Source organism: Canis lupus, chromosome 25, assembly GCF_048164855.1.
Source record: "Canis lupus baileyi chromosome 25, mCanLup2.hap1, whole genome shotgun sequence".
Lineage (NCBI taxonomy): Eukaryota > Metazoa > Chordata > Mammalia > Carnivora > Canidae > Canis > Canis lupus.
Genome location: NC_132862.1, coordinates 4,099,991 through 4,114,221, shown reverse-complemented (window position 1 = coordinate 4,114,221; position 14,231 = coordinate 4,099,991). Strand labels below are relative to the sequence as shown.

The following is a 14,231-nucleotide window of genomic DNA, read 5'->3' as shown; positions in this document are numbered from 1 at the left end:
AAATGTTTGTGGAACCGAACAGAAAGGATATTTAGAATTTCCAGTATCTCTTTCAGTAAACATCTGTGAAGATGAAACTGTCAGGTAATGAAAGAAACAGATTACTCTACAGATTGGAGAGTGATGATCCTGGCAGCATGTCTCCACCCTCAATAAATCTTTTAACTTAGACATGCTACAACTCTAAGAGACTGTGTAGGGTATTTTGGTTCTCATCTGAGATTTGGCATTTCTCCATTTAATTTTTATTTTTAAATGAAATTAATGAATATTTATTTATTTATTTATTTATTTATTTATTTATTTATTTGAATCTATTTTAAATAGTCAAATGGGACTACAGGGTTTATAACAACAACAAAAATGGGCAGTGTCTCTTCTTCCCTGGAGATGGATTCTTTCAGCGTCTTTAACTGTTTTTCTGGCATTTACCTCTGTGATTCGAGGTAACATTTTTACTATTTCTGGACTTTTTTTTTTTCCTTCAATTTGTGGCGTTATTTATTTCCTACTAGACAAGATGAGAATCTTGCTGTCTTACATATTCCTCCCTCAACCACATAGATACCACATACTCCCTTTCCCCCTTTTCCTCATTTCTTCACATTTCACATTTCCTACTTATTCTGGGCTCTAATTATGTTACTTGGGCTTAATATGTTACTTCTGTTGTTGTTAAATCAGCATTCAATGCTTATATATTTTTTAAAGATTTTTATTCATTTATTTGAGAGAGAGAGAGAAAGCATGTACATGAGCAGGGAGAGGGGCAGAAGGAGAGGGAGAAGCAGACTCCCAGCTGAACAGGGAGCACATTGGAGGGGCTCCATCTCAGGACCCTGAGCCAAAGGCAGATGCTTAACCAAATGAGCCACCTTGGCTTTTTTTTTTTTTTTTTAAGAGTTCAGCTTTTTATCAAACAGGTTACAGAAGAGGTTTAGTTGAAAAGACCAAAGTCCATGTCATCACCAGACTCCTCTGATTCTTTCTTTGCTGCCTCTTTCTTCTCCTCAGCTGAGGCTGAGGTGGAGGGAGTGGGACCTCCTGCCAGTGTAGCACCAGCTGCTGCTCCTTAGGGTTCACCAACCCCTGCATTACAGATGAGGCTCCTCATGTTGACATTGGCCAGGGCCTTTCAAACAAGCCCAGCCCAAAAGGTTCAACATTTACACCTGCTACCTTAATAGGGCTTTGATCTTATCCTCCATGACCCTCACCTCTTCGTAGTGCAGGGTGAGGGCCGAGTAGATGCAGGCGAGCTCCAGGACCAAGGCCACGGTTGCTCAGGCGCTGCTGGGCATGGTGCTAGTCACCCAATGAGACGAGAGCCTCACCCTGATGCGGTGACTGAGCACCTTACCTTAGCAGTAGCTGAGGAAACTCAGTGCTTACTACATGATTATGATTATGTAAATACTGTTCACAGCTAAGCCGTTTGCCTTACCAGGATTACAATTTTTTCTTTTTTCTTTTTTTTTTTTTCAGAATTATCCATCAGTTTATTATTCTTTTTGTAGAAACAGCTCTTGGTGCTGGCTCTCTTCCTGCAAGTATCTGAACTGTTTGTTTTCCTATTCTGCTACAGGCCTTCATCATCATTCTGGTGGCATTTTGAGAAAGAGTAGGGATAGATGGAAGTGTTCTGCCGTGTTTAATCAGAATTCTTTATCCTTAAATTTCTATGTAAGCGTTATTCAGAATTTGTACAAAGATAATTCCTATCAAACTGAAAGACCTCAAAGACCGTACCTCATTTTTACTGTTCATGAGCAAGCGGATCATATGGTCTCCAAAGCGGCCTGATTTATGTGTTCATACTGGGAGGCCTCCCTCCTTCAGGGGGTCTGAGAAGAGACCTGCTCAGCTCTGTTTAGCAACTGCCCACCATTTAAAATTTCCCTTAAAGGGGCGCCTGGGTGGGTCAGTTGTCCTTGTTACAGTACATATCTGACTCTTGATTTCAGCTCAGGTGATGATTTCAGGGTTGTGAGGTCAGGCTCCATGTGGGGCTCTGCCCTGGGTGTGGAGCCTGCTTAAAGAGTCTCTCTCTTCCTCTCTTCCTCCCCCCCACCCCCCACAGTCAATCAATCAATCAGTCTTAAAAATTGCCCTTGAAGTTCAATCGTGCCCCCTCTTTTGAGTCCATGTATCTTGTCTGAGGACATTACTACAGCTTCCGTTTTGGATGGCATTGGGTTAACAATCCATTCTGTCTTCATGTATTTGAGATTGTTTGCAACCTTTGTGTGTTTTTCTTCTTTGTCCTTAGCCTTTGTCCCACCATCTTTCACTTCATTTAGTTGTGTTTGTCTCCTGCTTTAGAATAGAATCTCACCTTTTCCATGTTCCTTCTTGGCCTAGGTTTGCACATTGTTTTTTCCCAGTCCCTCACCTGCTGCCCTTTTAGGGATAAGACCTGTCTGTTTATGAATTTGGTCATGTGTTGATATTCTCCAGCTTGTCCAGGTAAGACACTCTGGTGACCCAGAGACTTTCCCCAAACTTGGATTTCTTTTGTGATCACTGCTTATTTTGCTAGAGGGTATTTGCTCACTGGTATTCCAGTGTGTATCCACATGCTGCCTTTGCCAGCGGCTCCACACCCCTTTCATCACTGTTCTCCGTTCAGTCCTGCCTTTGAGATTGTGCAAGCCTGTATATGACCGAATTAAAATGAAACCAAAGAAAACCTTGTGTTATATGCTCTCTGAAGCCTCTGATAACCCTTCTTGAGGATAGTCTGTGACTTTTTCTTTCTTTTCTTTTTTCCCTTTCCTTCCCTTTCCTTTCTTCTCTTTTCTCTCTTTCTCTTCTCTTCTCTTCTTTTCTCTTCTTTTCTTTTCTTTTCTCTTTTCTTTCTTTCTTCCTTTCCTTTCCTTTCCTTTCCTTTCCTTTCCTTTCCTTTCCTTTCCTTTCCTTTCCTTTCCTTTCCTTTCCTTTCCTTTCCTTTTTCCTTCCTTCCTTCCTTCCTTCCTTCCTTCCTTCCTTCCTTCCTTCCTTCCTTCGCTCATCAGGACAGGTGCACCCCTTAATCTCCCCATCACCTATTTGGCCCATTGCCCCACCCACCTCCCATCTGGTAACCATCAGTTTACAACTCTGTTTTTCTTAATGACCTTGCATTAAGTATGAAAATTATGAAAGGCACACATTTTTTTTTTTGCATGAAACTTGCATAGCTTAGAGATACACAAATAAGCAGGCTTTTCAGATTAACATTTGACCATGCCCTTTAAATTGGTATCTCTCCATTTTTGTCTTTTTTTCCTAGTCATTCACTATCATTGGTGGAACTGAGGAGGCAGACAAGATTATTTATTTTAGTCAAATTGTTGGTGCCTACACTGTGAGACCCAGAGCTGGTTACTGCAGGAGATACAAGATGAGTTAAGACCAGACTCTGACCTCAAGTTATTTATACTGTAGTAGGGGAGATAAGACAGGTATACAAATGAGGATTATAAAAAATACAGTAAACTAAGCATTGTAAGAGAGTTCTAAACAATTAACTATAGAAATTCAAAGGGATGTGATCTTAAAACCAGCTATTGAAGTCAAGTATGGCATTTCGGAATGCTCCAGAACATTTCCAACTATATAAATATTAAGTAGGCAGCACTTTGTGTGTGTGGAGGGGGTAGGATCTATTTTATTTTATTTATCCCATTTTGATTTAAAAGTTCCTTCCTGAGTGAGGATCACATCCTGATGGAAAGAAGGAGTTTTGTATTCCAGTCCCAGTTCTGTGCTTTCATTTGCTAGGTTTGGATAGTATTATAGTCTGGAGTGCACACACATTGCAGTCCTATCTATTCCCACATTCCTTATCAGAAGGGAAGTCCACTATCTTCCTCTGGAGGCTTCTCTGAATTGTTCAAGAACCCCCTGGGATATTGCTAGAGCAGAAGGGAGAGGTGGTCAGTGCAGCTTCCACACCCAAAAGGGAAGAACCCCATAGTCTGTTGTTGCTTTTTAGTGCCTTGTGAGGTACTTTTTGAACACTGTGACCAGTGTGATACGGACCTCCTGCTAAGCATGCTTCCTGGATGGAAGAGCCCAGTCTGCTCAGCTCAGTCAAGGTCCCCTCTTGCATTCTCAGGGCAGAGCTCTCGTCATGGTACTCTTTCAGCTCCATGCTCACCATCTTCCTGCTGCCAGGTGGCCCAGGAAGCGCTAGGTCGGGATCTGTTCAGACACCTGCCACTTCACAGACCCAGAAGCTCTAACTCCCCTTTCTTCCAGAATCCACCCCTACCAATCAGGCAGATGGCCCCTTTTCCAGACTCCAAATGCAAACACTCTCCTTCCTTCCTGCCTTTTCCTAGGCAATGAGGTTAACCACCTATCCTTCTAAGGCAGGCGTTCAGCAATTTGGAGGAGGGACAGTACTTTAGCTCCAAAGGGAAGATTCCCCCTGCACCATATGATTCACCATACCCTCGCCCACCTGCTTGCACGAGGTGGGAATGGAGGCTCTATTTAATGATTCAAAGTGATTATTGACATTTTCTCAGTATAGAAAAAGAAATTTAATCTGTGATGGGTGTCCTGCTTCCTTAATGGCGTCTATCAGATAATGTTATTGTGAAGATAAAATGAGATGGTGTCATGAAAGTTTAAAGAGCCACAGAAATGTTATCATTGTTAATATGTCATTTCCTGCCTGAATCCCTGTAAAGACCACTCCTTTGGCTTAGCATGAGGGGCCAACCCGGCTTTTCTTCCCCACCAGCCTTTCTTAATCTTGTCAAGGTTTTTCTTCCTCACTGGACTTCTACAAACACCACGCTTTTGTAGGAAGTGGCTTTTGCGTCTCTGTGCTTTGCGAAAGCCTGTGTCAGTGTCTCCTCTTAACAGACCTTCCCTGAAACTCTCCTACAAACTAAATTGCCCCGTCTGTGGGCTCAGAGAGCCTGGTTCTTTTCCTTCTCAGAACATATGATGTAAAAGATATACATGATGTGGTGATCTCTTATATAATTTCTTCTCTGAACACCAGCCCCAAGATTAGTGAGCATGTTTGCTCTGTTTACTCTAAAAAGTTGAATTACTGTGTTACTTGGTTCTCAGAGCCCATCCTGCTTTACTCTGTTACCCTTACAGGTGAGAATATCTGCTAAATCATAAGCAGAGTTGAAAGATAAGAAGCTGAGGTTGGCTTTCTTTCATCTTCCTGAATGGAAATTTTACATGGTTTTATACTAGTAAATATCAGCTGCTTTTTCAAGTCATCACTGTTACTGTGTTCAAACAGTGGCATCGTGGAAGACTGTCTTTGCCAAAGAACAATAAATCCTGTACATGTTGATCCTTGTGTTGTAGAAGAAATTAAAATTTGTGGGTTTTCTTCAATTTATTAAATCTAGCAGCAGCAACATTATTTAAACATAATGGCGACCCCTAGTGGATATTCTGTACAACTGACCAAGATACCAGGAACCCTCAAAGTGACATTGTGTAATTAGCGAGTTACCTTTTTCTTTGGATCTCAAGTATATTCACACTTGAATTTAGAAGTTTTGAAGAAGACTTGATTTGTGAGCTCCACAGCTCTTGTTCCAGCCCATATCTGTATTTACTGTTTTTAAAAATTACTTTGATTTATACCTCTTTCTTTAAACAAAAGAATGAAATGGTAAAGAACCACAGAGTACCTCATCATTACTTAAGGAATTTTATGTCCTCTTTGGTCCCTGTAGATGCACATAAGTAGTTTTTAACATTTACAGTTGTAATCACCCTATGGACATTATATTTTGTGGTGTTTTATCACTTGATTGTATTTCACTTAGACTATCTCATACATCTGCTGAGTCAACATATTTGCTTTTTTTTTTGTGGTGTGTAATGCCTTATTATGTTGATACATGTAGTGAATTCTATCTTTGCTCGTAGTTTCTTTTTTTTTTTTTTTTTTTTTTTTGCTCGTAGTTTCTTATTGTGATAGTGAAACTGTACACATCTTATTCAAAGAATAGAAATTTCTATTTTCAGGCCCCAGGTAATTCCCGAGATCCACAGAGTGTGAAACCCTGGCCAGGGAATGATTCATCTTTAAGCAGCATATTGCCTGCCCCACTAATGTTGGATGTGCTGTTAAATAATGCCTTGCTGTGCTCCCATGTCTCCTGATTCTTTCTCTTCTCTTTGAGGAGACTTTAGGTACATTATTTCCTGCCCCCTTCCGTGACAAATTGTTGCCCTGGCAAGTAAGTTAAGGTGGGAATAGACTTCTACAGTTCTTTTAATCCAACCAGGACGTACTTTCCTCCCTCATACCTCCAAATTTGTATTGATTTGGCGGTTACTTTTGGAACAGGAGGCAACCGATTTTAGAAGATTGGAAAATCCTGCTTCCAGAGTTATAATTTGTCTAAAGAAGCTGAAAACTGAATATTATTTTAACTTATTTTGGCCAGAATCTATTCTATGTGAATGGCCTTTGTATTAGGAAGATCCAATATCATTTTTATTTCCTTCTTTACACTTAACTACTTCCTTGATTTTCTGTAATGAACATTACTATTTTTATATTTAGAAAAAGATAACTTTTCTAAATTACAGCATTCCAGTAAAACCTATGGAAAAATATATAAAACATTCAAAATCTCATCCCCTAGAGATAATTGCTATTAACATTTACTCTATTTGCTTCCAGTTTTTCAATGCACATATAAAATATATTTGTAAGTATTATATTTTAAAAAATAAACTCCAATTCATGAGAATAAAAATTTATAAAAACTCATGTAAACTGCGGACTGATTATTTACATTCAAAAGGATTATCTACAGGGGTGCCTGGCTGGTGTAGTTATGTGATTCTTGATTTTAGGGTTGTGAGTTCAAGCCCCACATTGGGTGTAGAGATTAAGAAAAAAGGGATTATTTACAGTTTCATTAAACTACTGTGTTATACTATTTTTTTTTAAGATTTATTTATTTATTTATCCATAGAGACACAGAGAGAGAGAGAGGCAGAGGCACAGGAAGAGGGAGAAGCAGGCTCCATGCAGGGAGCCCGATGTGGGACTTGATCCAGGGTCCCCAGGATCAAACCCCGGGCTGCAGGCGGCACTAAACCACTGCGCCACCGGGGCTGTCCACTACTGTGTTATACTTAAAGTGATTCAATTCCTAAGAATCCATTTTACTTTATTTGTTTTTATTTTCCTCTCTCTCTCTCTCTCTCTCTCTCTCTTTGGATAGCTTCTTTTGAACTTGAGGCTAAAGGTGCACATTTGAGCCAAGGTGGTTATTGGCTCATTTGAGCCAAGGTGGTTCTAGAAATCCATATTTCTAGATGCACATATTGCACATTTGAGCCAAGGTGGTTCTAGAAATCCATGTTTCTGTGGCATTGTGCTTTGTGGGCACCTGAGGAATGCTCACTGAACAAACTTGTCAGCCACTTATTGAAACTGCAAATTGACCTTCTTGGTTTCATTTCTGACAAACTACAACAAAATGATTGTCATGGTTTTAGACCCAAAAGGGACCTGATCTGCTTGGATGACTAAATTCCTGAGAGAACTGCGATAAACATAGCAGATCATCATAGTAATGTTGCTTGGTGAATAGTGTGTTGTGAGGCCTCCCCCCGCCCCCCCCCCCCCCCGCCCGTACCAGCTCAGTAGATCTCTTGCTAAATGTCATCTGACTCTCAGTTCTCATCAGATGTCTGTATTTGTGTTATGTTTCCTTGTGGTTTGATCTCTGATGATGCCTAAATAATTCTAAGTAGAAATATTCATTCTCTTGCATTTTTCCTCAGGCAAATGTATCAACTCCCAGTTCCCCATCACTGTCCTGTCATTTCCTTGAAACAATTTTTATTCTTTAACCTACATTATCTTCTTTCTCCTAATTAATTACATTGGAAAATACAAAGTAAAAGTATAAGTGAAAGGAATGGTAAAAAATACATAAACCTTTATTGTCCATCCTTTGTGAAATGAGAACCTATGTTCATGTTTTTCATCCTTGGAATTATTAGCTATCTAATTCAGAAGCTCCACGTTTCTTGGCAGGTTGATTTGGTCTGTCCTAGCAAATCTACTTATTTAATTTAAAGATAATCAGTGATGGATAACTCAGATAGAGATTCACACACACACACCCGCCAAATACACACAAAGTAACACAAAGCTAGTGTTTGTTTGTTTGAAGATTTATTTTATTTATTCATGAGAGGCACAGAGAGAGGCAGAGATGCAGAGACATAGGCAGAGGGAGAAGCAGGCTCCCTGAGGGGAGCATGATGCAGGACTCGATCCCAGGACTCGATCCCAGGACCCTGGGGTCACGCCTGGAGCCGAGGGCAGAAGCTCAACCACTGAGCCACCCAGGTGCCCCAAAACTAGTGTTTTAAACTTAGTGCTCTAAGCTAAACCATTTTCTCTGTTCATAGTTACAGGCAAAGTAGCTCACGTGTGCTAATCTGATTTCCTTCCTTTATAGATCATCCGATAATACAAATAAAAATAGCCCTTTTCTATTTTTTGTTCTCTATTTGAAATTAATTGGAATATGCTTTAAATGATTTCTCTAACGAATGACTGAAAACTTTATTTGGAGGGGCTTTTTGCAGAATCTTTTACATGAAGGCAATTGATCTTTTTTTTTTAAAGAACTATTATTTAGCCGCTGACTGTAAATCCTGAGGCATTTTATGTGTTCCTAAACTATATTATTAATTCTGATTGCTTTCCTCCTAACAGTCTTGGGAGAATTTTCATAACCTTTTCTGCTTGAGAACCAATGGAGTTAGACAGATCTGGGTTTGAATCCTGACTCTGTGACTTTGCACAAATGATCCATGTCTCTGATCCTTTCTTTTTCTGTAATAAGTTGATAGTGTTACTGCTAACTTTATGGGTTGTTGTGAGGAATAAATAATATGTGAAAACTTCTGTATGCACACTGCCTAGCAAAAAACAAACTCTTATTTTTTATTTTTTTATTTTTTATTTTTAGAGCAAGCAGTGGGGGCCATGGTAAGAGAGAGAGGGAGAGAATCATAAGCAGGCTTTGCGCCCAGCATGGAACCCAATGTGGGGCTCAGTCTCACGACCCTGAGAGCATGACCTGAGCCAAAATCAAGAGTCAGACACTAAACCAACTGAGCCACCCAGGTGCCCCTAGCTTTTGTTATTAGAGACTGAGAGTTGATAAGTTTTTTCTGTGAAGGGCGAGATAGTAGGTATTTTAGGCTTTAAGGACCATCAGTATCTGTCCCAGTTACTTAAGTGCTACCTTGACAGTACGGAAGTATCCATAGGCAGTACATAAACAGATGAGCATGGCTTTGTTCTGATAAAACTATTTATAAAAAGAAATGGGCTATAGTTTGTTAGCTCCTTTGTATGCTAAGAAATGAAACAAGGTATGAAAATATTACGAATTCAGTATAGCTATTTTGTGAAATGGATTATCAAAAGAATTTAAGTTGATTAAAAACTTCAATTTACAGGGGTATCTGGGTGGTGCAGTTGGTTAAGCGCCCAATTCTTGGTTTCGTCACAGGTTGTGATCTCAGAGTTGTAGGATCAAGCCCCGTGTCAGTCTTTATGCTCTACATGGAATTTGATTGACATTTGTTCTCCTTCTCCCTCGCTCGCTCTCTCTAAATGAATCTTAAAAAAAAAAAAAAAAAACCTTCAATTTACAGTCCATTACATTTCAAAATATCAGTGTTAAAATATGTTCTGCTCAGTTAATATATTTTATATTAAAATTATCAGCTGCCAGGAGCCATCAAAAACAAACGTTTCTAGATCTATAAAAGTACTTTAGTAGAGAACATCCTAAAGTATATTCCTCTTGCATTCTTAAAAACAGTAAATGAAAAATAATCTAACCATTAAAAAAAAAAGCCTTTTAAATTATATCTTACGATTTTGTGGGTCAGGAATTTGGGCAGAGCTCAGTTGGATGATTTTGGTGCTCCACATGGTGCCATTTAGGGTCACTAAATGCTTTTCATTGGTGCATGGGCTGGTCTAGAAGATCTGAGATGATTTCACTAATATGTCTGGGGCCCTGGCAAGGACAGGTAGAGGGCTGGGCTCAGCTGGGACTGTCACCTAGATCTCTTACACATGGCCTATCTAGCATGCTAACCATTTTTAAAAGATGATATGAGATTGTCATTATGAGTCTCAGTTCCTGTACTACCATGATGCCCTTAGCCTTTACAAGACTTGTGGGACTATTGCTTGTACTCCCTAGACCACTGTGCTTTTTTTTCTTGACTTTACAATTCTCACTTGTGATCTGGAGCAGTACATTCACTGAATAAGTGACATCTTACTGTTGTAGGCACGTAATTTCCTACGTGTAAGGTGCCTTGGTGGGCACAATTAAGTGCTATTTAAGAAATTTAAAATATGTCTTAAAAAAAAGAAATCCTAAAAAAAAAAGAAAGAAATCCTGGGCAGCCCGGGTGGTTCAGTGGTTTAGTACTGCTTTCAGCCCAGGGCCTGATCCTGGAGACAGACCCAGGATCGAGTCCTACGTTGGGCTCCCAGCATGGAACCTGCTTCTCCCTCTCCCTGTGTCTCTGCCTCTCTCTCTCTCTCTCTCTCTCTCTCTCATGAATAAATAAATAAAATCTTAAAAAAAAAAGTTTTAGTTATGGGGAAGTCATCAAAGAGGGAGACAAACCATGAAACTCTTAACTATAGGAAACAAACTGTGGGTTGCTGGAGAGGAGAGGGGTAGGGAGAGGGGGTAACTGGGTGATGGGTACTAAGGTGGGCACATGATGTGATGAGCACTGGGTATTATATACAACTGATGAATCACTGAACTCTACATCTGAAACTAATGATGTACTATATGTTGGCTAATTGAATTCAAATAAATATTTTAGCTATCCAAGATGAGTGAGTTCTAGAGATCTATTATACAACATCATGCTTGGAGTTTACAGTACTGTATTGTACACTTATAAATTTATTAAAAGGGCATATCTTATGCTAAATGATCTTACTGTAACTTTAAAAAATATGACTTAGGAGCTAACACCATTTGAGGCAAAAAAGACAGTGTAATACCAGAACTTACAGTGTTTATCTTCTGATTATTTTTTTTTTTTAATAAAGATTCTATATATTTATTCATGAGAGACACAGAGAGAGAGGCAGAGACACAGGCAGAGGGAGAAGCAGGCTCCACGCAGGGTTTCCAGGATCACGCCCTGGGCCAAAGGCAGGCGCCAAACCACCAAGCCACCCAGGGATCCCTCTTCTGATTATTTTACCTGCTTATTTCCCCCTCCTCCATATTCCTGATAAGACAGTAAATGTTGAGAGGGCAGAGAATGCGGACAGGCCAGGTACTAGAAGGGACAAGTTCAGTAGTGACTCCAGTTGAAAGAGGGGCTAATAGACTTGACTCAAAGCTGTGTTTCTGTAATAAATATCATAGTTTTACTTAAATGACATGTCTGTTTGGAGTAACTTCTGGTGGGGAGGCTAAAGCTCCCCAGATTATTTATTCTTTGTGCCATTATGCAGGACTTGGGGGGTCATATACACCCCATTATCCCCCCACCCCATCAATTCTTAGACTCTCTGGAATGGCCTTTTCACTTTACATTCTTCTTCTTAATCTTTCTATTTTATCACCTGTTGACAATTACAACTCTAAGATTATATTTTTTAGCCTGGATGTCTCTGCATCATTTTTATGTATGTATACTGATGCTCTCTAATCACTTATTATAGATAAGGTAATATTACCACCTCAGAGTGTTGTGGGAATGCCATAAAGTGCTCAGAAAACTAGCTATTATTGTTGTCAGATAACCATATACCAAACTTCCTTTTTCAGAAGCTGATTCAGCAGTACAGAAAGAACACAGAAACCAGACACCTGCTCCGTCTGCAGCTCAAACTTCCGCTCCTTCTAAGTACCACCGAACTCGATCTGGGGGAGCCAGGGATGAACGATACCGATCAGGTAAGAAGGAACTGAAAGTTACCGGCAGAATAGCTTTTAGTGACTGAAGTATGACCCCTATATCCTGAAAGCTTTTAATGTTTGTTTGTTTGTGGAAAAAAGGGCCAACAGGTCTATATTAATTCATTCATCAGTCGTTTATTGAATATCTATTATGTGCCAGGTATGGAAGATAGCCAATATTATTAGCTGGGGCTATAGCAGCAAATATGATGCTTCTGTACTCAAGGGCAGAAGGGGAGTCAAGCAGGTACAAAGGCAACATGGGTAAATAACTAAGAAAATAGAGAGCTAGGCTCACGTAGGGTGGTACTGGGAGAGTTTAGTGAACTCTGTTGGAAGAGGCAGATCCTTCTGTGTTTGCCAGAGCTGTAGATCAAGTCTTTTTACTAATGGAGCTGGAACAAAAACTCAAAGATGAAATTTCAAGTTAGTAAACATATTTTTTAAAGATTTTATTTACTTATTCATAAGAGGCAGAGAGAGAGAGGCAGAGACACAGGCAGAGGGAGAAGCAGGCTCCATGCAGGGAGCCCAACGTGGGACTTGATCCTGGGTCTCCAGGATCACGCCTTGGGCCGAAGGAGGTGCTAAACCGCTGAGCCACCTGGGCTGCCCTCAAATTAGTAAACTCTTAACCTTTATTTCTTCTGACGCAAAAGGTACCCATAAGAAGGGAAAAAACAACTGCTGGGGCTGGCAGTGGGAAAGTGCCTCTGCCATATCATGGCCGGGACTGGTGAGCAGAGGGACAAATCATAGACCCTTAGGAGGACCTGTGGCATAGCAAGCCCATCTCATGCCCACCTGTTGTCCACTGTGCTAAGGCAATCTCCACAGAGCATTCACTGTCTTAAGAAGTAGAATTAGGCCATCAAACTAATTGCAGTGCTCTTTTTCTTCGGAGTTTGGACTCCTATACCAGCCAACCCTTAACCTTCTCTTGAATTGGAAAACATAGTGTATATCACATCCTTTCAGAAGTTGTTTTAGAGAAAACGAGGAAAAGGACATGGTTGCAGAGTTGTGCCAGACATTTTGTGAGCTGATTTTATTAGATATCTATGTTTATACACTGAAAGGAGGGAATGAGAAGTGTTCCATTAAAAAAACAGAGATTTTACATGCCACCTCAGAATTTTCCCTTATACCTAACCTGGTCTTGAGCAATCGGGGAGGCTTTCTCAGAGAGTAAGATATTTAAACTACGTCATAGCAGACAGACAGTGTTAGGGAAGTAGCATCAGGTAGTAGACCTGAAGGGAGTTCACTATGGCTGGAACTTAGAATGCAAGGACCCAGAAAGAGGTGGGAGACGAGTCTAAGGAAGATTACCAGGGAAGAGATCTTAAGGAATCTTGAATACCATTGAAGGGTTTCAGCAAAGTAGTTATGTAGATTTGTGTTTGTTCTAGGGGTCTCTCTGGCGGCAGACCTCATCTCTGCCATATCTGTGTCCCTGGGCCTGGCACAAGGTCAAACATATATAAAGGCTAAATACTTTGGAGAAAAGAAAGAATAACAGTAGTTACTAGTTAAGGAATGGATTCGAAGGAGGTATGGCTGGATCTAGAAAAACCTCTCAGGAGGTGCTCTTTGTTGCCAAGACCCAAGCCTGATTTCCTAGACCCCATCACTGCCATTTAAGGCTGGAGTCCAGGTCCAGCAGCAGTGGGTTCTGACCAGTCCAGAAGGGTTTGGGCTTCTAAACTCTCATCCCGGGCCTTCTGAGAGTTTTGTGGATTCCCCCCCTCCCTTTTTTGTTTGTTTTTATAGCGTATAGTAAAAGAACTAGTAAGGAACCAAAAAGGTGATTCTCTGCATCCTATGCCCAGACTGTTCACATACAGAAAGAAAGCTATAGTGACCGTTAGTGTAAAATTTTGACTCAGCCAAAACCTGTGAGCTCCAGCCCCTGTTCTTCTTACACTGTTTCTTTCAGATTTACCCCAAATGTGGGGAAGTGTAGTCTGTGAATCAAATACTGGTTAGTGGACTGTGTAGTCTCTTGGTTAGGTACAGGGGTTTTAAGAGGGTTTAAAAATGAGTAGGGTTTTGGATATTTGTCTCACAGGACTTTTTCTTCTAAAGTAGTAGCAAGCAGGCCAGAGAGGAGGCAAAGTGGGGATGAAAAGGTGATTTAAAAGCCCTGAAGATACTGAAAGCTGTAAGAATACTGCAACACTGTCACGAGGGGAACATGAAAGAGGAGGCATGCAAGCATAGATTTGGGGTGAAAAATTCCTTTTTTCCGTGTATTAGGACTTA

The 14,231-nt window shown here is 40.4% G+C and overlaps 1 protein-coding gene and 1 pseudogene across 6 annotated transcripts in view; one reads left to right on the top strand and one right to left on the bottom strand.

Moving 5' to 3' along the window:
- The window catches only part of DIP2B (disco interacting protein 2 homolog B), a 220,652-nt gene that overhangs the window by 115,499 nt on the left and 90,922 nt on the right, over positions 1–14,231 (top strand). For all 6 annotated transcript variants that reach the window (XM_072797923.1, XM_072797922.1, XM_072797924.1 and 3 more), the window contains exon 3: positions 11,835–11,963. In XM_072797923.1, coding sequence (XP_072654024.1) covers positions 11,835–11,963 — 129 coding nt within the window. The remainder of the gene's footprint in view (positions 1–11,834; positions 11,964–14,231) is intronic.
- Positions 938–4,135, bottom strand: LOC140616749 (large ribosomal subunit protein P1-like; annotated as a pseudogene).